This window comes from Haliotis rubra, unplaced genomic scaffold (genome assembly GCF_003918875.1).
Source record: "Haliotis rubra isolate DU_JTF1 unplaced genomic scaffold, ASM391887v1 Scf527, whole genome shotgun sequence".
Lineage (NCBI taxonomy): Eukaryota > Metazoa > Mollusca > Gastropoda > Lepetellida > Haliotidae > Haliotis > Haliotis rubra.
The window spans coordinates 768,446-791,600 of NW_025767221.1; the positions used below are offsets into that span (position 1 = coordinate 768,446).

The 23,155-nt window shown below is 39.8% G+C and overlaps 2 protein-coding genes across 2 annotated transcripts; both read right to left on the minus strand.

Annotated features, from left to right (window-relative positions):
• Window positions 1-421: 421 nt before the first annotated feature.
• Window positions 422-3,612, minus strand: LOC124252855 (glutathione S-transferase omega-1-like). The gene is made up of 4 exons (XM_046686527.1): window positions 3,509-3,612; window positions 2,631-2,850; window positions 2,085-2,208; window positions 422-738 (listed from the first exon to the last, which is right to left on the minus strand). The coding sequence occupies exons 1-4, from the start codon at window positions 3,565-3,567 to the stop codon at window positions 500-502; spliced, it is 642 nt and encodes a 213-aa protein (XP_046542483.1). The 5' UTR covers window positions 3,568-3,612; the 3' UTR covers window positions 422-499.
• A 16,951-nt stretch (window positions 3,613-20,563) lies between these two features.
• Window positions 20,564-21,919, minus strand: LOC124252853. The gene is made up of 3 exons (XM_046686525.1): window positions 21,671-21,919; window positions 21,316-21,498; window positions 20,564-21,157 (listed from the first exon to the last, which is right to left on the minus strand). The coding sequence occupies exons 1-3, from the start codon at window positions 21,917-21,919 to the stop codon at window positions 20,735-20,737; spliced, it is 855 nt and encodes a 284-aa protein (XP_046542481.1). The 3' UTR covers window positions 20,564-20,734.
• Window positions 21,920-23,155: the final 1,236 nt, after the last annotated feature.

Genomic DNA, 23,155 nt, shown 5'->3' on the forward strand with positions numbered 1-23,155 from the left:
ATAGATCTTCACAATCGCATAGTACCATGAATGCATGTCCTTTCTAATCCGAAGGAAACAGTTGTAATAAAGGACATAACCTTGGTGTATTTTGTTCGAAAGTGGTAGTTCCAAAGTTTATTGCCTTGTTTAAATATGCCATCAGGGTTCTTGTGTTGCAAATCTTTAAAAAAGTAAATAATATCACCGGGGTTCTTGTGTTGTTAAGACAGATTTGTAATGAACGCAACAAATGTAAAAAAGCAAATCTTCTTTGGCCCAAGTCCTTGATCTAAGGAGAATTTCTTCGTCACCAAAATCTCCCTGAATCAGCTTTAATGTTCAGATCAATGTTTGTTTCTGCATGTGCTCCTTATACTGTATGGTGTGTATATTGTGGAAACTTGTGAGACCAGAATGATTCTGACATCACACATCAGGAAGGCATGATCATCTACGCAGGAACAACAGCTATATTATGTTATCATCTGCCCAGTTCTGTGAAACTACTGATTCAAATTCAAAGTCCGACGTCAAAATCTGGTTTACCAGCTTTGGCTGTTTCTACGAAATGGATATGAGACGGTGTATTCCAACGACACTTCTGTACAGCTGGTACTGTCACCATGTTTTCGATCCACTTGGTAAACTTTGGGTACCGATCTGCTGGCACACTCGCTTCTTTCACTAACTGGGTCATGGCATCAAACCTTTCAGCGTGGGGCCACAGCATCAGGTCAACCATCTGGACAGCGCTGCCTGAAAGGTGAAAACATGAGATATTCACATGTCAAGTAAAACTATTAAAAGTTGATCATTGTAAGGACGAAGAATCCACATATGTAATGCGATGAAGTCGAAGTCTGAATATTGTCTGTCTGACTGACTGACTGAATTTAGTTTTACGCCGCGTTTAGCAATATTCCAGCAACATCACGGCGGGGGACACCAGAAATGGGCTTCACACATTGTACCCATGTGGGGATTCGAACCCGGGTCTTCGGCGTGACGAGCCAACGCTTTAACCACTAGGATACCCCACCGCCCCAAAATATTGTCTGAGCAAATGCTTCGTATTAAAACCATAAATGTTTTCAAAAACAGGATGTATGTAGAACCTGTCATACCCAATCGATGATCTGAGCAGCTAGATCATCGAATGGTAGGGCTGGCTATCGATATCGATCGTAAAATCGATAACCGTTAGCCAAATATCGATCTTATATCAATAAATATCTTAAAAGTAACTTGTAAAAAATATCTGAAAGAAATTAATATATTTCACATCAATGGTGAGTGATGACATTATGCAGGGCTCCAGATAAGGGCCGTATCGGCGTATGTACGGATAAAAAATATGCACGATACGGTAGGAAATAATTTAGAACACGTAGCAGATACGCACCACGGCAATGGTGTACAGTATTAGAATCATTTACAGATGTATTTATCTGAAAAAGTATTGGTTTTTTTGTATATTGACCTGTTTACACAAGCCTAGCAATGTTGTGATGCAGATATGAAACGAAACACAAGATTACTGATACTCCATGAAATTCCTTTCAGTACTCTAAATGTACTTTTCCAGTACTCTGGAGCCCTGTGACATGTTTTTGCATGGATTTTTAACGAAAGAGCGTCCTGAATGTAATTTAGAGGCAGACCATGATTGATGTCTTATGTTTGTGTATTCTCTGAGAAAATTACGACTTTTTTTTCTATCACAAAGGTTTATGTACCATATTATCGATAACAAAATTTTCATATCGATAATCATTAATAATGTTTCCTATCGACGATATTTCCGATTATCGATCATTGTAGCCAGTCCTACACGAGCAACTCTATCACTTATGTCACAGACCATTGTGCCGCGGGTGTGTCTTGCAACAAACAATCATAGGGAATTTTGACGTACAATAAGTAATTTCTAAACGTATCTGTTGGCCTAAACTAATGTCTTTTAAAATGCCCCAATCCTAAAACAATGCAGATACTTTCCCTTTGGTTGAAGTTGTTCATTTAGCATTATGAGACAGTTTAACGAACATCCTGATCACAATTTTTAAGCCACATCGTTTTCAAAAAAAGGAAAAGATTCTTACCACCAAAGAACGGGGTCCCCCTGTCTGCAAGAGCCTTCTCAACCCTATCAAGAGCCTCATGGAATCCCGTAATAGCTTCCTTTGGGACCTCTTTGCCATAAGCTATCTTGTAAAAGGACACTACCTGAAATGTATAGCAGTAGTTAGTATCCTAGCTGGGGACACAGGATGCCTAGTTCTTTCCCTTAGTCGTGGTAGGATCCGCTGGTACCTGGTTCGGAACCTTATTGCATATGGAAAAACGATCCTTGCTTCGTTACCACCAGGCCCTTGCTAGTCTTTCAACGCGCTTGAAAGTTGTGTAAGATCAGCATCAATTTAGGCTATGATCCCGTATTTAACTGAAACTCCGTGTTCAAAGCTCCGAAAGAGACAGTATTAAGTCACACAGTCACTACTCTCTTAACAGCAAATTACTTTGAATATCATGATCCAAGATAAATTTGGGTTGTCATCAGGGGATTCTTTGCATTAACACAAATGATATTCCTTTTATGTGGACTGGGCTGTTTGTGTTATTCAAGTAACAATAAACCAAACTATTACCTTTGAGAACAGTTCCACAATGATCCTGTCCTGGGCTCTCCTGTACGGGTCTGAGGGGGTCAGTTTGTTGTTGGGGTACGCTTCATCCACGTAGTCAGAGCAGATCAAAGACTCATAGATCACTTTGTCGTCCAGTTCGAAGATGGGTACAGCGCCGTTGGGGTTCCTGTCCCAGAACCAAGATGGCTTCTGCTTCAAGTCAATGTTCACTATCTCATGTCTGGATGAAAATGAATAAACTTTTCAATCAATATTCATCATCAATACAATATAGAACATCAATAGAACTAGTTTAGCTCTCTCAGCATAGGGACGGATCTTCGAGATTATACTCTCACTATGTTCCTATTTTCAAGAACTAGTCTCGCTCTTTTAGCATAGGGACAGAACCTCGAGGTTATACTCTCACTATGTTCCTATTTTCAAGAACTAGTTTCGCTCTTTTGGCATACGAGCGGATCCCGATTGTTTATTCATACTGTCCTATTTTCCAGAAACAAGTCTCGTTCTCTTAGCATAGAGGCAGAATCTCGAATGTTCACTCACACTATGTTCCCATTTTCTTGAACTGATTTCGTTCTGGAAGCATATTGACGGACCCTTGAGTGTTCACTCAACCTATGTTCATTTTCTCTAGAACTAGTTTCGCTCTCTTATCATATGGGCGTATCCTCGAGTATGTATTCCCACTATGTTCCTATTTTCTAGAACCAGTCTCAATATCTCAGCAAAGGGACATAATTTGTGATGTATACACACTCTATGGTCCTATTCTCTAGAACTAGATCTCTATAGACCACGCTCTCTATGTTCGTATATTATGTGCTACAATTAGTCTCGCTCTCACTATAGAGGCACATCCTATGGTATATACTCACTCAATGTTCTTGTGATGTAGAACTAATCTCGTCCTCTCAGCATAAGGACAAAACCTCATGCTGTAGATCCTTATTTTGCCCGGGGTGAGGGGCGGGAAGGCAGAAGCTGGAACAAAAATATTCTGATACATTGGCAACTGCTGCAATGTTGTCTAGTCGTGATTATAATATATATAATATCGCCTGTTCCAACAAATTGCTCAGAGGCCCTCAGGCAAAGGCATCGTCAAAAAGCTGTGTTTTTTGCATTCGCTTGAACTGGTCGAGTTCGCATATGTTCTGGATGTTGTTTGGGAGATGGGTACACAATGTGGGTCCGGCTTTGGAAAAAGATCTGTCACTATAGGTCTTTCTTTCTTTCTGATTGAAATCAAACAGACTTAGTGTTTACAAATACGTATCATCATCGTCCCCATTTTGCTCTTTGATCTTGGTGCTCGCATGGATATGTCCGCAGATCTCTTTTTTTCTTTCTTTTTTTGAGTTTTGTTTTTGTTTTGTTTTTTGGTTTTTGGCATTTTCTTGTTTGGAAAACGCCGAGCGACATAAGAAGTTTTTTTAATTAAACTCCAGACACTCTTTTCTCGCTCAGACAAGAATCGAAGTACATGTTAAAAAAACTTTATTGACGCTCAAATATTTTCCATAACGCCACCAGTACTCCAGATTGTGTTTGCTTTGTTCCCATGTACCAATAGTTTGTCATAGTTCCACAAAGTGCTAGCTTGAATAGGGAGAATATTTTGCATACTATGTATTAATAATACTTTATTTGCCCAAAAGGGAATTTGATGTACATCATATGCTGTGCTCCATAAAAGCAATAAATAGTACATAAACTCAATATAACAATATGCGAATCACCAAAACAGAAACTTTACACAAGGGGACTATGACAAGACACACATAACAAGTAATATTCAACCACATCACTGGTTTAAAATAGCGATGCTGGTTGGAATAAATACATTTGATGCCCTGTTAGTTCTGAAAAGTGGAGTGTGAAGCGGCGTCCGGAAGGTAGTCGTTTATTATGAAGAAAGTTCTCGGAGTCAGAAGCAATTTTGTTTTTCAACATGAAGCGTGCTTAAAAGAGTTAGATTTTCCATAGAGACTCCTGATAATTTGCAAATTCATTTCAAACCCAAAATATAATAGGAAAGTGAAATTTAATTTTTCCTTCTTTTTTCACTGAAAATATTTCATTAACTGACATTTAAAAACTATAGCCCTCAGTAACATAAACGATATTTGCAACACACATTTGAAAAAATGTCTAATGAAAACTTTATGATTTATATAGAGCTCAATAATTTGTACTCGACAAATATAATGAATATAGTTAACGTTTATGTGAGAGAGTGTTGGTTTTACGCCATTTTGGGTAACCTTTTAGGAATAACAGGGGACACCAGAAATGGGTTTCAGACATGTGGGGAATTGAACTCGGGTCTTCGGCGTGACGCTTTAACCACTAGGCTACCCCACCGCCTCTCAAACGCGAGTGGTTCAGTTGGGTAAGTCGTGATGATTTGAGTTGAATACTTTGTATGAAGAGGAATACTCATCCTTGGTGTGTCCCTCACCCACTTCCTCTTCCTTATCCACTCAATCAGTTTCATTCCCAAATCAACCCGTGAAGATCCGGGTTAGAATATTTATCTTCAGTAACGGGATCGGGTAGTCAGGCTCGCTGACTTGGTTGACACATGTCATCAGTTCCCAATTGCGTAGATTGATGCTCATGATATTGATCAGTGGATTGTCTGGTCCAGACTGGATTATTTGCAGACCGCCGCCACATAGCTGGAATATTGCTGAGTGAGGCGTAAAACTTAACTCACTCACTCACTCATTCCCAAATCACACAAAATCAGAAAATACTACTCGATTATTCACTCAATCTCTCATCCAGGACAAACCGCCTCCGTGGTGTAGTGGTTAGAGCGTCCGCCCGGAGAGCGGAAGGTCGCGGGTTCGATCCCCCGCGTCATACCAAAAGACGTTAAAATATGGTACTTGTTGGTTCCTGTCTGGCGCTCGGCATTAATGGGTACAACAAGGACTGCTCGGCTCGGAGTCAGTATAATGTGTCTGAGTGGGGTATTCATGCTTCACTGCAGCATGGTATCTCAGTGGGCTAGCACTATAAAACCAGCTTAAGTCTGGGCTAATACAAGCAGCTGCACATACACAAACGTCATATGAGCGAAATATTCTCAAGTACGACGTTAAACCCAATTTCACAACACATCATCCAGTACACCATATATTCAACAACTTGACCACTACAAGTCACTCAAACACCAGCACCGACATAACACTTAGTCCCCCACGGCGCTAGACGCTATTTCACAATATCGAATTAATATCTAGTCACAAAGTCAGACTCAATGCCCCGAAGAGACCCCTGAACAGGCTCCCGAAGCCACACTCCGCATGTAAACAAACACATTTCATCACCTCCACGCCCAAACCCACTGACCCAAAAGTTAAACAGTCCAAGCTTAAACATATTTGAGTTGGAATTCCTATTAATCAACAATACATGTTACCCAATATCATCACAAACATGGCAGTGTCATGGCTATCACGTGGGACAAGACGGTGACATAGAACGCAATATTTACTATACTGAACATCATTGAAAACGCACCAGTCTAAAATTGTCCATATTTTCATCACGATGGATTTCAGCATGACAATGATCAATGAATATAACTAACATGAAGTCGAAGGGCATGTCCAGTTGAAAAAATGCTTCAGAAACAAATTCCTGTCCACAGTATAACTCTTAATTCCAAAATGCATCAACATGCAGCAGCCAGCCATATCGTGACTCATGTTAAAGTAATAGTGTTAGGCTACCTGAAATGACTCTTCTCAATTTCTCCTTACATGGACCACGCACACATACACACAACACACAAATCACACAGGTAAAGATGTTCTTGCGTTCGTTCGTTCTTTCACACGCGATATTGACTTTTTCTCATTCATCAATTCATTCATTCTCCTGGCAACTCAGTTTGGGGACTTCATTAAATCCCCGATTCCCTGAAATGACAGAATCAGGGTTTTCATGAACTTACTGAAATGTCTAGTTTCACAATCTTCCTGTAACATATTTAACGTGACACTACGCTGTGACCAGAGTCCGTTTAATCCGGACACCTGCTAATGAGGACAATTTCAGTGGCGGCGCTTTCTCTTCATTTGCTTCATATATGCAGACAAATCAGAGAAACATAATGCTCCTCGTGCACTTAACCATCAATCCCGGCTTACCTGTTTATAGAGTACATGTAAGTGAAGGGGTTCGCGGTAGCAGGGTCTGTATCATTGAAATGGGAGAAAGATCTGTTGCATAATTATTCTTCCTCTTTCATAGTTGTTTTGGCATTCACGAATCACGATAAAGACTCATTTAAAATAAAACAAAAATGGATGGGAATCCTCAAAACCTTTATATAACACACACACTAAACCAGCTCTCACACACACACCTACCCCCACCCCCACCATACAGACTCACACCCAAGCCAACCCATTCTCACACCGACATCAGCTTCAAACCCAAACCCACTCCCGATCTCATGTCCACCTCCAAATCACACACACACACACACACACACACACACACACACACACACACACACACACACACACACACACACACACACACACACACACACACACGAACCCATATCCACATTCGAACACACACACACACACACACACACACACCACCACCACCACCACCACCACCACCACCACCACACCACCACCACACCACACCACACACCACACACCAAAATTAAGTTTTTAATATTGAAATTTTCGTGCGGTATTGAAGTTCTGAAAACGCTTCCTAAAAGCTTATAATGTAAGTAACATGTTTGTTTCACATGAGTCTATCGGAAAGTGGGCACATCACGCTAGCGGAGACCAGACGATTATAACCGCTGCAACCAGTTTCAAGGTCGAATGCAGCAAACAGTCAGCGCCCCGTCTCCTAGCTGTATAAACACAGACCACATTCACGTTACCGTATCATCAACAGGATGCAGCCACAGGATATAGCATTGCTTCGTCTCAGCTTATAAAGGGCGGTCTGTGAGCCCAGTGGTTAAAGCCTTGGCTCAGAGCGAGAGAGACTCAGGTTTGAATCCCCACATGGTTACTATGCGTGAGGCCAGTATTCACAAATACGTTCACACTCGTTCATGGACATGTTATTTGGTAGATTATATCCGTCTGAATTAATGTCACGTCTTATTTGGTGTTTAATCGCATTCTTCTTGCTTTAACGTTGGGCGTCGTGCTATACGTATTTCAGGAAGTAGAATGACGTCACATATCATAATCTCGTTCCAAATCAGTTGTAGATATAACAGACTGGACGTAAGTAGTTTTCTGTCCGAGAGAGTTTTCAGAAAGTTTCACTATTCCATAGGCATTTATTACAGTTTTCATACAATAAATATCGTGCAGCATTATTGGCTCTGCCTTTGCGCACCGTAATTCTTCTTTTTAAAGGTCACATGCAACCAAAAAATCAAACATAATTAAAACACAATTATCACTTATTCGTGACATATAACATACATTGCTGGTTATGAAAAAGCATATAAACAAAATTATAAGCGATTAATAGTAGATTAATTAAATTTAGTAATTATAGAAAGTTTTTTCTATATCCCTCTTCACCTCTTCAAAAAAGACAGTTGGGATGGGACATCAAACATCCTGACAACCACGTTTCCAACCCCCAACCCCTTACTGTGCGTAAAAGCAGAGCCAATAATATATTATTAGGGTTTAATTAATCCACGAAAAGGAAGCATTTTTGCAAAGAAACCTCCTTTGAACATACAATCGGCGGTGGGCCACCCACTTTCCCCATAACTACATTCAGGATTTCAACTTTTATATGGTCGCTTTAAAAGTTTGAAAACCCTTAAGTAAACATGTCTTCCTCCACTTCCAATAGTTAATGCTAAATGATTTGTTTCTTTTAACAATATTTCACTTATTTCACTTACACGGCATCAGGACAATGCAGGGATTGACAGCATTAGCATCTGTTAGAATTGGTCTTCCGTAAACCATGCCTGTCATAAGAGACGACTAACGGTATCGGGTGGACAGGCTCGCTGACTTGGTTGACACATGTCATCGTAGATCCATGCTCATGCTGTTGATCACTGGATTGTCTGGTCCAGACTCGATTATTTACAGACCGCCGTCATATAGCTGGAATATTGCTGAGTGCGGCATAAAACTTAACTCACTCACTCAAATAGTTGTAAAATTGCTGAGTGGGGCGTTAAACACAGAACAAGCACACCAAACAAATAATTATTATAGTTAAAACACTATGACAAACACTTCAGTGAAACAACGACGTGTCAGCTTAAATAACAGACGAAAACCCGAACTGATTCAGGTCCACTGAATCTGTTGCTCTACTTCATGTCATACAACATATTCTAAATATCGTGCATGTGGAACATTAGCACAGAAATCGATAACGAACACTAAGCCATGATCACGTTTCCTTCATCTCTGAAATCATTTTATCCGAAACTAGTCGACGTTTTCAATCCAACTTATGGTGACCTGAGACACCATCAGCAAATCACTGCTTATCTTGCGTGATGAAGATACATCATAACAACATCCTCCCCTCACCACGTGTACGGCAAGGCGATGTTGTGACTCGCGGCCTATTGACCTTCAGTAGGTTGCTCGTGTTGGCGAAGCATGTTATTCCTCTCCTCTATTTTGGTGTCTGAACATGATCTGTTTGTGTAACCACATTGTCCATTTTTATCTTCTTCTACACCGATCTCAATGTCAGATTCATCCAATGTCAACAAACACGTATTCCAAGATTTGTCTTTTTAGATGTGGGTGTCCAGAGACTCAAACAAAAAGGTGGGTGTCGAGAGACTCAAAAAAATAGGTGGGTGTCCACAGTATCAGAGCCCAAGAAGTTTGGTGAGATGAACTGGGATCTTACGTTTCGCTGACGATTATTTTACGCATGTAGCGTGTGCATGTGTGCGTGCGGGCGTGCGGGCGAGCGGGCGGCCGCGTGTGTGTGTGCGCGCGCGCGCGTGTGTGTGTGTGTTAGTCCACACCATAACGACACAACCATTAAGCGATTTGTCACTGAATGTGCAGGGCATCATATCATTGGCAACTTAAAGCTATTTAGAATATAAAGGGTAGAATCCTCAATATTCAAGTTAAAAAACAAGCGATAACAACGGTGTTCGTTGAGGTCGTTTGCAGCTAACTATGAGCTTTCATTTACAATCATGTCGTCGTGCATGTCCATCGATCCAGCCAGAAGATACCATTGGGATCTGGACAAAGTACTGACATACTTGTTATAATAATCAAATTCATACTAAGGGCCTGTTCGATTATTGCGAAACTGGTTTTGGTTTCTGAAACTGGTTTTTCCTGTTATAAAGTGTCTAGTTTCGGATACATGGTTTCGAAGTGAAAGTAGTTTATAGTTTTATAAACGAATGGATGGTTTCCCCCATCCGGTTTCAAAATGGATGCAAAATAAATGTCTCAGCTACTATGTATGTGGAACGAATTGAATGACAGCATTGCCGAAGGTAATATTTTTTGTCATTTTATCAGGGAATTAACAAATAGTAAAGAGATGATATGCTTTTGGAGGTAAATATTTGCGTATATGTAATTATACTGTTACAAGTAATCATATGTATAAAAGTTACATAAAATAGTCACGTTCAATAGTCTGGGATTTCAAATAATATTTTCCTAGTTCTCGGCTGATTTTTATCATTATTTTGGTTACAGAAACTGCTGCTCTATTTTGCCACCAAGATCAGCTGTACTTCGTTTCCGCCATGTTTGTTGTGAAAGAACGCGAAACCGAAACTGCGAAACCTGCCCTGGAGATGGTTTCGAAGTTTCAGAATCCAGTTTCAGGTTTCGACATAATCGAGTGTATGGTTTTCCAGAAACCAAAACCGGTTTAGCATAATCGAATAGGCAGCGAAGCTTTCGAAATGACAACAATACAGCTTAAAAGAAGAACCTTAGAAGCTACAAGGATCACTTCCCATCTTCCAATTAAGGAAGACCATATATTTTTACTTTAATACATGACCAAAGTACGAGCGAATCCTTCACAGGTGCTCACACTTTAATGTTCATGACAGACACAAAACACATATTCACAATACTGGTCGTTATCGTATTCGAATGAAAAATGCCAGACATGTAAAAGTGAAAGCAGCGTGCATGTATTTTTAGTTTGCAATGTAGCTAGATGTGGAAGATTAACCATACATAATAATACCGATATAATTTGGGTGAAATAATTGTAACAACTGTCTGGGTTTACTCCCCGGGTAACAATTGGTGGCGGTATCTTAACAAATGGTTACTCTCTTAGTACGATCTATGGCATTTAAATTTATGCACATGTTTGAACAAATAGAATAGTAATTTGCAAAGGTATTGGCGGCGGTATTTAAATAAAATGGTTACTCTCTAAGTATGAACTCATGGTAACAATTGTAGGGGGTATCTAAACAACTGCCAGGGATAGCAATTGTCACTGATATCTGAATTAAGAACGGGCGGTGGATATTCTCTGGGTAACAATTGTCGGTGGTATTTTAACAACTGTCGGTGGTTACTCCTGGGTAAAATTATGGATGGCAGCTCTCCTGGTAACATCTGTCGGCGGTAACCTCTGGCATTATTTTCTTCAGGGTGCAGCTTGCGGTTACAGTTCTCCAGGTAACGATTGGCGGTGGTGATTCTGTTGAGAACAGTTGACCAAAGCTGTCGGTGTTATTCCTCAGGAATAACAATATACGGGTGTAACTCTCTGGTAAAAGCTAGCGAGGCACATTCCATTGCAAAAATGTCCATATTCAGGATGAAGTGGATCAAAGTTTACAGTCAAAGTGTGGCTTTTCAGCCCGGATATTTTAAGAATATGGACGTGTGTCGGTGTGATGCAGCGATATTTCCCTAAAGGCGGTAGCTTGCCATAGAATATCAATAACTAACTGGGCCAGAGCCTCAAACCTTACAGCGTTAGGTCAACAATCTTAACAGAACAGACACAAATTACTATCTGTTGGTGTACATGATAGCGTTAGCGCATCTTGTTATTGTAACCAGTTCTGTATATACCAGCATGCATACACGAGTGAAGCAGACCCTTGTGTTATCATTGACTACCAAAGCATCCATCCCTTGTCATGGATTATTAAAAACCTTAAAGCCCACAACACTATTGATAATTCCTAGAGGTTAAAAATACACAATAAGAATATGACAACCACTCTCACACACACACACATAAACGGTTACACATCCACGGTTGCACCAGGGATAATCTACAGGGATAGGTCACTCGCTTGCTTTCTCTACCATTTGTACTAATTAGCGTGTGCCTCGTCATGCTCCAACGCACACAGTGACTTGGTTCGTTCCCAGCGCAACTTCGGTTGCGTTTAACAGTAGTTCAGCCAGTTTATTATGTCAGTCGGGATACTTTTTGCAAGCATAAGCTATACTGTCAATATGACCATGCATATTTCTTTAAATATTTGTACATATGTGTACAGTACTATTATGATATATGTTTGAATTGATCTGTTACGCAATAAAAAATGTCTCACTATGATTCAATGCCTTTCTGTTTATGTTGAATGCTTATGAGTTCCCACGCCTTTTTCTCTCAATTTCTAAATTATCTTCCAAATTTTACCAAGAATTAATGAATGAATTATAGCAAGAATTAAGAGCAAGAAATATATGTGAATGAAAGAAATAAAGAATAAGAACAACAGAAATACACATGTGAATGAAGGAAAGAATAAATGATACACCCCGGCCACCCCTCCCCAAACATTTTAAAGAACACAAAACTATCGTTAGAACACATGTGTTAACATCAGCTGTCAATTCTTTTTCAAAATCTACTTATAGACGTTTCTTACATTAGCAATTTAGCCTTCAGATATCTTTCTGTATGTGTGGAGTGACATGGACATTGACAGAATGTTAACTGACACTGTCACACACCCCTCAAATACAGAAAGTTTAAAAGTATCACAAAGACCTTTCCAGTTTTGTCAAATACTAAGATCAACAAGAAAGAAATGACATATCGCCGATCTGTTCTGATCCGCCATTGATGCCTGTGTTCTAAAACTTCTATTTTTCACACACTTCAAATACACCCTAACATGTTTTGTAAAATTATGAAACTATCACTATTACTTACTACAATGGTCACGTGACGAGCCGTGGCATACGCTAAGGGCCTTTTCGAGGAGTGACCACTCCCCGTCTTATAGTCTCCCTGGTTGCACATACACCAAACACACACACTTGCTCTCACGGACGCACACTCACACAGACGCGTACTCTCACCCACTCTCAGGCTCGTGCACTCACATCATCATCACCACACACACACATGCACATACGTACTCACACAATGGCACTCATGCGCTCTCATACTAATACGCACATAACACACACTCAAACATAAACGCGCGCACATACACATGGGCTCTCAAATACTCTCATAGGCACACGAACGCGTTTACACACATACACACACACACACACTAATGCCAGTCCCAACACGTTTGAGTCACACTCTCCCAAAAATTATGTTTGTTTCCCAAGATCCGTTTGTGTATATGCATATGGGTCTCGTCACTTAAGTGAGATAAGGAACCGATCATAGTGTGTTATGTCATTTGACGTGTGGTTTCTGTCGTGGGTAATACGAGGTTAATCGGTGATAAATTTCAATTCAATATAAGTGCACTTCCATAGAGACGTATATGGATCATTGTGTGCATGCTCCCGTGTGTGTGTGTGTGTGTGTGTGTGTGTGTGTGTGTGTGTGTGTGTGTGTGCGTGTGTGCGTATGTGAGTGCGTGCGTGTGCATATGCGTGCGTGTTTGCGTGCGTGTGACCGCTTGTTCAGCACCGGAATAATGCCAGTTTCATAATGATAGCCCACTGAGATACCACGGTTTTCTGCAGCTTGTCTTTCTATTCATATATTTTCTGCCAACAAACACAATTACGGGTCGGCTTCTCGGTGGATACAGGACTGAATTGAATACAGCCCCTGATGGTGTTTCATCATAAAACAATATGAGCAATTACAAACCCTCTCACGATAGTTTGCTACACCTATTGACTTGCTACGAGGGTGGTGTTCTAGCAGTATCATCTTTGTGTGTGCCGCCATCGGCTGCGTCTTATACAATTGGTCTTTCTCTTGATGTATTTTTTGGGCATCTTCGAATAAACACCTTCTGGAAAGCTGTCCCTGATGATATGTTTTAATAAATTACAAACCCTCTCATGGTGACTGAGCTGGTTAGCTGCACCTTTGACTTGCTATGAGGGGGTAATAGTATCACGTGTGTGTGCCGTTATCGGCTGTCGGGAAGAGTAATTAAGTGGGGTCGCAATATGGTTTCTTATGCATGAGGATTGGCTTGTTCCGTGTCAACATGACCCCACAAATGGTATATAGACCACGTGAGATAAGGAAACTCATTATGACAGTGTCATTTGAAACGAATCTTCTACATATATAGACTGGTGGTTTCTATTGGGGGTGTACATGCACATAAATCTGTGTGCGTGCATGCGTGCGTCATCAATTTTGTACACATGTACCAAGGGGGTCAGCAATTTCGTACATATACATATACATTGTAAATATTTTTAAAATATAAGGATGGGTGTGGGGTGGGGTCATTGATTGTGTACATGACATGCAGGGGAGTTCACTTACTTTGTACATAAATTTTAGGCAACTAACAGGATCGGATGGTCAGGCTCGATGACCTGGTTGACACAAGTCATCGGTTCCCAATTGCGCAGATCGATGCTCATGCTGTTGATCACTGGATTATCTGGTCCACACTCGATTATTTACAGACCGCCAACATATAGCTGGAATATTGCTGAGTGCGACGTAAAACTAAACTCACTCACTCTCATAAATTTTAGAGGGTGGTCATTCACATTGTACATGTTTCTCCATAAAAATCATCTTCAGCCATATATGGTAACCTCCCAAAACTTAGATCGCCATATCTTAAGACAGCTTAAAACAACAACATTTCTGGTTCAGTGCGCAACTAATCCTCAAGCTGATACCTCATAATTATTTCTTATAATTGATCAGTCCAGTAGAATCAATTAGACAAGACGTTATGTTTATTCAGCATATTTATTACCAGTTCACCAGAGATCAAAAATAAATATTAAATATTAAATATGGTATTATGTTGATCATGTCCACTGCATTTCCACAAAATTTCCCTAAAATATAATATTTGTATATAACATAACATTTAATTTGCACATAACATGTAATGCTTACTGGTCATTATCATGACATCCTTGGCACATTAAGGACAGCATTTATCTGATACAAACTTTCCCTAACCAAGATGAAGCAAATGTCCAACTGCATCAAGGAACTGCATGTGTGTTTTCTCGGCTTGCTAAAGTTGCTGCTTGAGTCTTTCCAATCTGTTGTCAATCTCGCGGTAGATTCACTTTCTGCTGGGTGGGGCTGCTCCGAAAGTTAACTGCGACAGCTTAGCTCTATCAGCATTCTCTATTCTCCTGATAATTTCGATGAACCGGAAGATGTTAGAATGTCGGTGCGGCAGGGTGCGGTTCATTCTGTTATGAAATCCTTCCAAATTGTTGTTCGTTCTTGGGCCTTAAGTCTCATGGTGGTTCCATAGGGCACGGGGGAATCGCGCATCGTAGTCGATCCAGGTGCACACCATGTAATCCTTGAAGTCGCTGTTAGTCAGGAGAAGAGTTGACCTCTTTCATCTTATGATGAGATATTCAAAGGAAAACATAGCATGCATCTTTAAACTTACTCCAACAGTATACACATACTTTACGGTTTCAATTGTTCTATTTATTTCAGAGGTACTCCACTCAAGGTATCAGAACAGTTGACCCCTTTCATCTTGTGAGGAGATCTTTAAATGAAAACATAGCATGCATCTTTAAACTTAATCCCGCTTCTGCAGTTCATATCATTTACTTCTGAATACAAGCTAAGTCTACTCAGCAGGGAACACTAATTAGGACTGTTCCATTTCAGCCATGGGTGTTGTCTTAATTAATCCCCTTCATTAGTGTCTAAGTTGTGGCGGTCTAAGTTTTGGGAGATAATCAATAGCGCCAGGGACTTAGCAGAAGTGTATCGCTACGACATTACAAAACTTTAGGGAACCTACTTCCTTAATGCCTCGAATTCAAGGATGGTGTTGATTTCATAAAATGTGAATTTTTAGTGTTTTTTCTTCTGTGTTGATCTAACATCGACGCCCACGTCTTCGACCATTGAAACAAAACATTCCTGAAAGTTTCCCGCAACGCTGCCTCTTAAATATGTAACTATATACTACGCATTGTTGCATACTGTTACTAGTATAGTACCAATGAAGATCCGGGCTAGAATTGATCTTCAGTAACCCATGCTTGTCGTAAGATGAGACCAACGGGATCGGGTGGTCAGGCTCGCTGACTTTGTTGACACATGTCATCGTATTCCAATGCTCATGCTGTTGATCACTGGATTGTCTGGTCCAGACTCGATTATTTACAGACCGCCGCCATATAGCTGGAATATTGCTGAGTGTGGCGTTAAACAACAAACAAAATATTCGCAAACCTGGGTATAGTTTCGTGTCAAACACATCTCACGCTGTGTGAGTTCAAATCGTTATTGCTTACTTAAAACCTTACTGAACCTTCGGTTGGTTCATCTTTGTCCAGGAAGGGCGGTGGGGTAGCCTAGTGGTTAAAGCGTTCGCTTGCCACGCCAAAGACCCAGGTTCGATTCCCAACATGGGCACACTGTGTGAAGCCAATTTCTGGTGTCCCCCGCCGTGATATTACTGGAATATTGCTAAAAGCGGTGTAAAACTACAATCACTGACTTTGTCTAAGCGTCTAATACAATAAGTCTTTCTGTTATTATATTTTCCAACTTCTTCTAATGAACGCTTTCTCAAAAGCTGTCCCCGATATTTTTTAAATAAATTACAAACCCTCTCACGGTGACTGAGCTAGTTTTCTGCACGCATTGGCTCGCTCCCTGCCATGGGGTGATTTAATGGTGTCACATGTCTATGTCGTTATCGGGAAGACTACGACAAAATGAACTCAGGTCGCAATATGTTGACTGGCATGTTCCGTGTCAACATGACACGGCAAACGGTGCAATCAGAAATAGATCCCTCTGTACATTTTACACCAGGGAGTACGAAAGAATTGATTCAGGTTGCAATATGGGTACTGTCGTAACTGTCGTAAACCCTATAACAGTTACCTACTACTTGTGGCCGTTCCCGTTGTCAGGGGGAGATTGAAGCTCTGGCGCTCCACTCGCTTGGTCCGTTGCAGGATGCTCAGTCCCGGAGTGAAAGGTCGGGCGACCTGGACTCCTAACTAACCACATTGCATTCATGTACTGGCACACATACAACCATAGATAAGCGCAACACCACCCACATAGTTTTTTACTCTGTGTCAGTCCATCTCTTAATACAACTTCATCAACAAATAGGGTTGGCCCGTACCACAAGGGGCAACTGAGTGGCGTGGACTGGCTTCCGTCACTTAAAAGCTCGCACCACTCGTTCAGTGTCAAACCTGTCTTTTTATATGGTTCGAGCCTGGCCTGATCTTTATCACATGTTTCAACTTGGGTTTTTTAATCGTTAATTCTGTATCCGTTCTAGCACCGATGAATATTATGATTGGAAAATTATCGGTTGGTTTTATGGTTTTAGGGCGACGTGGGCCAATAAGAGGCCTATTTGCGCCCAGAAATTATCGGTAAGTACCGTTCGGTTACTCTCCATTCTCTTTAGACTTTCTGTCTCCAAACAGTGTCTAACCGTTATCACTCATGAGCCAAACTAAAATCTATATACGGAATCTGATGTAATTCTCTTACTGATTTAGGGATGCATTTTACCTTATGACAGTACCCATAATTGTAGACTGGCATGTTCCGTGCTAACATGACCCAACAAACGGTGCAATTTGAACAAATAAACCTGTACAATTTACACCCGGGAGTACGAAGAAATAATATCATGTCGCAATATGGTTACCTATGCATGTAATATTGGCATGTTCTGTGTCAACATGACCCGACAAACGGTGCAATCTGAAAAAAAACACTGTACAATTTACATCCGGGACTTAATTCCCATTTGGTCATTCATGTTTCAGTGATGCCAATTCCAGGACGCAGTGAACCTTATCAAGTCTTGACACTCTCCTGTATACAAGATAGTCTGTCTCACATCCCAGAACCACATTTATTTCCCTTCCGCCCATCCTTTTCTGCAAAGCATAAGCCCTAAATGAACCAAGTATAGATTCCTAGAATATTCAAACTCACTTTTCAAATGAAAAAGATTAATCAAACCCACTCAAATTTAATATATTCGATAAAAACTTTGGTACACGTTTCTGCCAAATTATCCACTCACGCCTCAGACTTGGGTGCAGTAATTTGAAAGCGCACATGTTTGAACGGCACATTTCAGTTGATCCATTCTGTTCCTGTGGTCACCCCTATGAGGATACTTTACATTACTTCTTTACTTGTCCTAATTATTCTAACATCAGACATCGCATGTATTTTTACGAACATGGATATAATTTAAATTCTGTCCTAAATGGTAATCCAAACAAAAATGTACTTGTAAATTCTTTCATACTACAGTCTGTCCATACTTTTATAATAAAATCGCATAGGTTTGATAAATGATTAATAATGTTTAATACGCAGGTTGCTTGCTTTCCTATCATGCTGCATATTATTTAATATTTGTTTTATGCATGTATCAATGAAATGGAGAGGTATTCAAATAAGCCATTACGGCTTGTTTATCAATCCTAGTTCAATTTATTCTGAATAAAATATGTTTACACTAAAAGATTTGTTCTACCAAAATTATATAAGCGTTAGCTTAGTATAAAAACATGAACACCTTTTATTACAATTAGATTGCCCTGACATTATATTGATACTGATAGCGTATAGAATGTAGCGTGTGGCATCCGCCATGCTCTTGCAGTGAGTGAGTGAGTTTAGGTTTACACCGCACTCAGCAATATTCCAGCTATATGGCGGCGGTCTGTAAATAATCGAGTCTGGACCAGACAATCCTGGGAACAACAGCATGAAAATCGATCTACGGAATTGGGAACCGATGACATGTATCGACCAAGTCAGCGAGCCTGACAACCCGATCCCGTTAGTCGCCTTTTAAATACTGAAGATCAATTCTAACCCGGATCTTCACGGGTCAGTGCTCTTGTATGTTCGTATTCAGCCACATAGGAAAGTACCAATCTTGTATGGAACCAGGCATTAGAGGCTTTCTATCCAGTTTGTTTTTTCCAACGTGGTAATACTCTTACCGAGGAGTAAAAATATGTACATGTACATATATCCTGCATGCATGTGTTATGTAGAAAACAGAGCTGCAGATCGGCATAAATTATTGCTCCTGGAATATATGGTAAAACTGAGACCCAGTACGTGACCCAAAGGACAAAATGAAATCCATGAAAGTCCTTTCATATGTTAAAACAGATATGTGATTCAGGGATGAAAACGAATTAAGACAGAATAGGACATAACAACGAGAAAAAAATACAGATAAAGGATTTTATTGTTCTTCTTTCACTAAGGTGCCCCATCCGGCGAGGTATCGAGAGGCGGCACCATGTGAATATAGAGGAAACAAATATTTATCTGGGTTTTTTTTCACTCTTTATACCGTTTTGGAGTAAAATTCATTAACACGAGATGGTATGGTGTGGTTTTAGGGTGATTTTGGCCAATACAAACCTAACTGCGTCCCAATACGCAAGTTGTCTTTAAACAAGAGCAAAATGAGTAATGAAAATAAGATGGCTGACCAACAGTTTCCCGAGATAAGGAGACATGGGTTATGCCCCTTTAGCAGTAATCCCTCTGTGGTAAGTTTGTGTAATATGGGGACATGAGAAGACTGACATGATAGAAGGAGTACATCTAAAATTTCTTAAATTAGCTACTGGTTTAAAATATAACACCCCTAATTTCACGGTGTACTGGGAACTTTTTAGGGAACCTATTCAGCTTCAAATTTCGAAACGACTAATTTCGTACTGGTGTAAATTGACATTATCACATCCAAATAACAAAATAGCAGCTTTTTTATTCTTCAATATATTACTAAACAAAACAAAATATCAAATAACTATGTATGGCTAAAATATTAAACATATTCTCTGTAAGTGCGGATTGTCTGATGTTTTTGATAACCCTCATCTATACTCAAATTCATGGATCATTTCAAATGTTGAATCTATTTTAAAAGGCCATTTTTTACAATCATGGACGAGCGATATGCAAAATTCCTCTAAAGGAATATATTATAAAGTTCTGAAGCCCTCTCCAAAATTTGAACAATACCTACTTCTCTCAGATGATATTTCTAAACCGATCCTAAAACTTAGAACATGCAACCATAAACTTCCCATAGAAACTGGGAGATGGCAAAATTCCCCAAAAGGACAAAGATTTTGTAACTTATGTGACTCACATTTGATTGGAGATGAGTTTCACTATTTGTTTAAATGTAATTATTTTGCAGACATACGTTACTTTATACCTGGAAGTACGACATTTGTGATGTTTAAAACAACAAACCAGTGGAGCATGTAAAGGATTTTCAAGTCCACTGCCTCCAGAGAACAATGGAGGTTCTATGTTATTTCAACCACATGGGTCATACAAAAATGTTAACTGGTATGTTAATAGATGGAATACATCCACAAACCATTCCCAAGGTAAAAACAAAATACATAGCATAGTTTCGTTCTTACTTTTATTTCATAAGTCATATGTATACAATAAAGTTCAATAAATATACACAAATATCACAAAATGATATTGTCAACACTGTCATGTACAAGTATCAGGTATCACTATTTTATTTTATTAGTTCATTTACATTAATATTACATACATAAATTAAATAATAATATACACAAAGCATGATTAACATTGCATTCAGTACTTAGCACTAGGTCTACTGCATCACACTTCAAAGTCACACACTAAATGTCAGTTCACTGTAACTTCATTAGATGCGACACGGCATCAGCGTAAACCATGACACTCATGGCACCATCTCGGAGTTCTTGCTTCAGAGTCTCTAGTCTTGAGTTGACATGGATGTACTTCCTCCTTTTTGGTGGCGGTTTCCTCCCAGCAGCGTACTGAACAAGCTTGATTTCGTTCAGTTTCTGCTCTTTCCTGAGGAAAGACAACATCTCGAAGACATTGGGGTGAGCCTTAGAAATAATTTTCTTAAGGCGACCATGCCAACCTTCCAGGTGGTTATTGGTTCTTGGACCGGTGTTCTGGTAGTGGTTCCACGCTGTCTGGGGTATATGTCCTTCCACCCACTGGGTGGTCACGTAGTCGGCGAGACGGAGGCAGCGAGGGTCGTCAGGCATGTCTGCAAGTGCGTTCAGCCACACGTCGTCTACCTGGAAGCACAAGATTATTTTATGAATACATAATTTGTGATTATTGATCATCAGCCGCGAAGTACACAAAATGAATGACATAGTTTAAGCATAGTAATATATGATTTATAATAATAAAATCCGATTCCAATTCAGGCGCAATGCAATGCAATACTTACATCTGTCACGGGCACCAAAGGCAGTACAGCAGCACGCCTTACGAAGCGGGTGATGATCTTCGTCGTGGTTGTAGTCGCCCTGAAGGCCAACCCCTTGTGTCTTCTTCCACACACACTGTGTGTAGTGGAATAGACACCCCCTCCACAGCGTCGTCGGGAAGTTGACGGAGACGGCATTCTTCGCTGCAGATTCGAAGTCCATCTGGAATGATTAAAATGTGGAAATAATGAATACGTTTACCATGTTTTACAAATAATGATAAGTTAATTGAATAAATTATTATATAATTAATAATAATGAATAACTACATGAATACTGACTATCATTTATTAAGAGTTATGTAAATCAATTTACCTGGATGTGTTGAGGTGACATCTGAAGTCCTCTTGCTTCCACTGCTTCCTTCAGGAGACGGAAGGCGCGGTCGTAAGTAACAGTCGCCTTGTCTGGCAGCAAGAAGAAGACCAGCGGAAACATCTGACCACCAACCATAGCATGGAGAGTGTACAGCTGCAGGAAGAGTGATGGTGAGACATAAAAGGTTCCGTCACCATACACAACTTCGGCAGCACAAAGATGTTGCATGTTCACCGTTGTCGTCATGCCAAGGATCTTATCGTCGTCTTCGATTCAATTGAAACACAAAGCCTTCAACAACTGGGATCACGATTTCGTCGGGAAGATGGGACGTGGGAAGTCGGGGGAGAAACTTATAGTCATTTCTACTGACCTGTTCTCTTTCAAGGCCATCGCTCACTTTTGTACAGCGTGATAGATTCTTGGTGGAATTACCATGATATATACCCAGTGTGAGTTTATATCAATCAATCTAAATTTTCTTAAATAATATAGTTAATTTGTGAGTTGATATCAATCAAATAATCATAATTGTGTTATTTGTCATTTAACTAGTGAGTTCATATCAGCAACTATGTTCATAGTTAGAACTAGTGAGTTCATATCACTAATTAGTGAACTCCGAGTTCACTCACCAGTTCAAGTTTTAGTGTCACCCATCTCATTAATCCTTTAAAACAACATGTATCTACCTCGGCCGAACATCAAAGGATTTTTACTGTAATAACAAATGTATCCAGGTATGACACCCATCATATATGTACCCCGCAAATAATTCCATAACATTCTCAATATGGGATCCACAGTTTTGACCACTGTAATAACAAATGTCTTGTAATCATTTGAGCATAACCACAGTGTCTTGTAATCATTTGAGCATAACATGTTTCACAGTGTCTTGTAATCATTTGAGCATAACTTTATGTTTCACAGTGTCTTGTTATCATTTGAGCATTATTTTTTATGTTTCACAGTGTCTTGTAATCATTTGAGCATAACTTTATGTTTCACAGTGTCTTGTAATCATTTGAGCATTATTTTTTATGTTTCACAGTGTCTTGTAATTATTTGAGCATAACTTTATGTTTCACAGTGTCTTGTAATCATTTGAGCATTATTTTTTATGTTTCACAGTGTCTTGTAATCATCTGAGCATAACTTTATGTTTCACAGTGTCTTGTAATCATTTGAGCATAACTTTATGTTTCACAGTGTCTTGTAATCATTTGAGCATTACTTTATGTTTTACAGTCACTGTGGCTGGTAATCGTTTCCACCTTACTATATATTTCACATTTTCTTGTAATCGTGTGAGTACATGTATATCTTTATGTTTCACGATGTCTTGTAATCTTGCGCATAACCTGATGTTTCACAGTGTTTTGTAATCATTTGAGCGTTACGTTACGTTTCATGGTGCCTTTTAATCATTTGATCATTACTGTAGATTTCACGGTGTCTTGTAATCATTTGAGCATACGT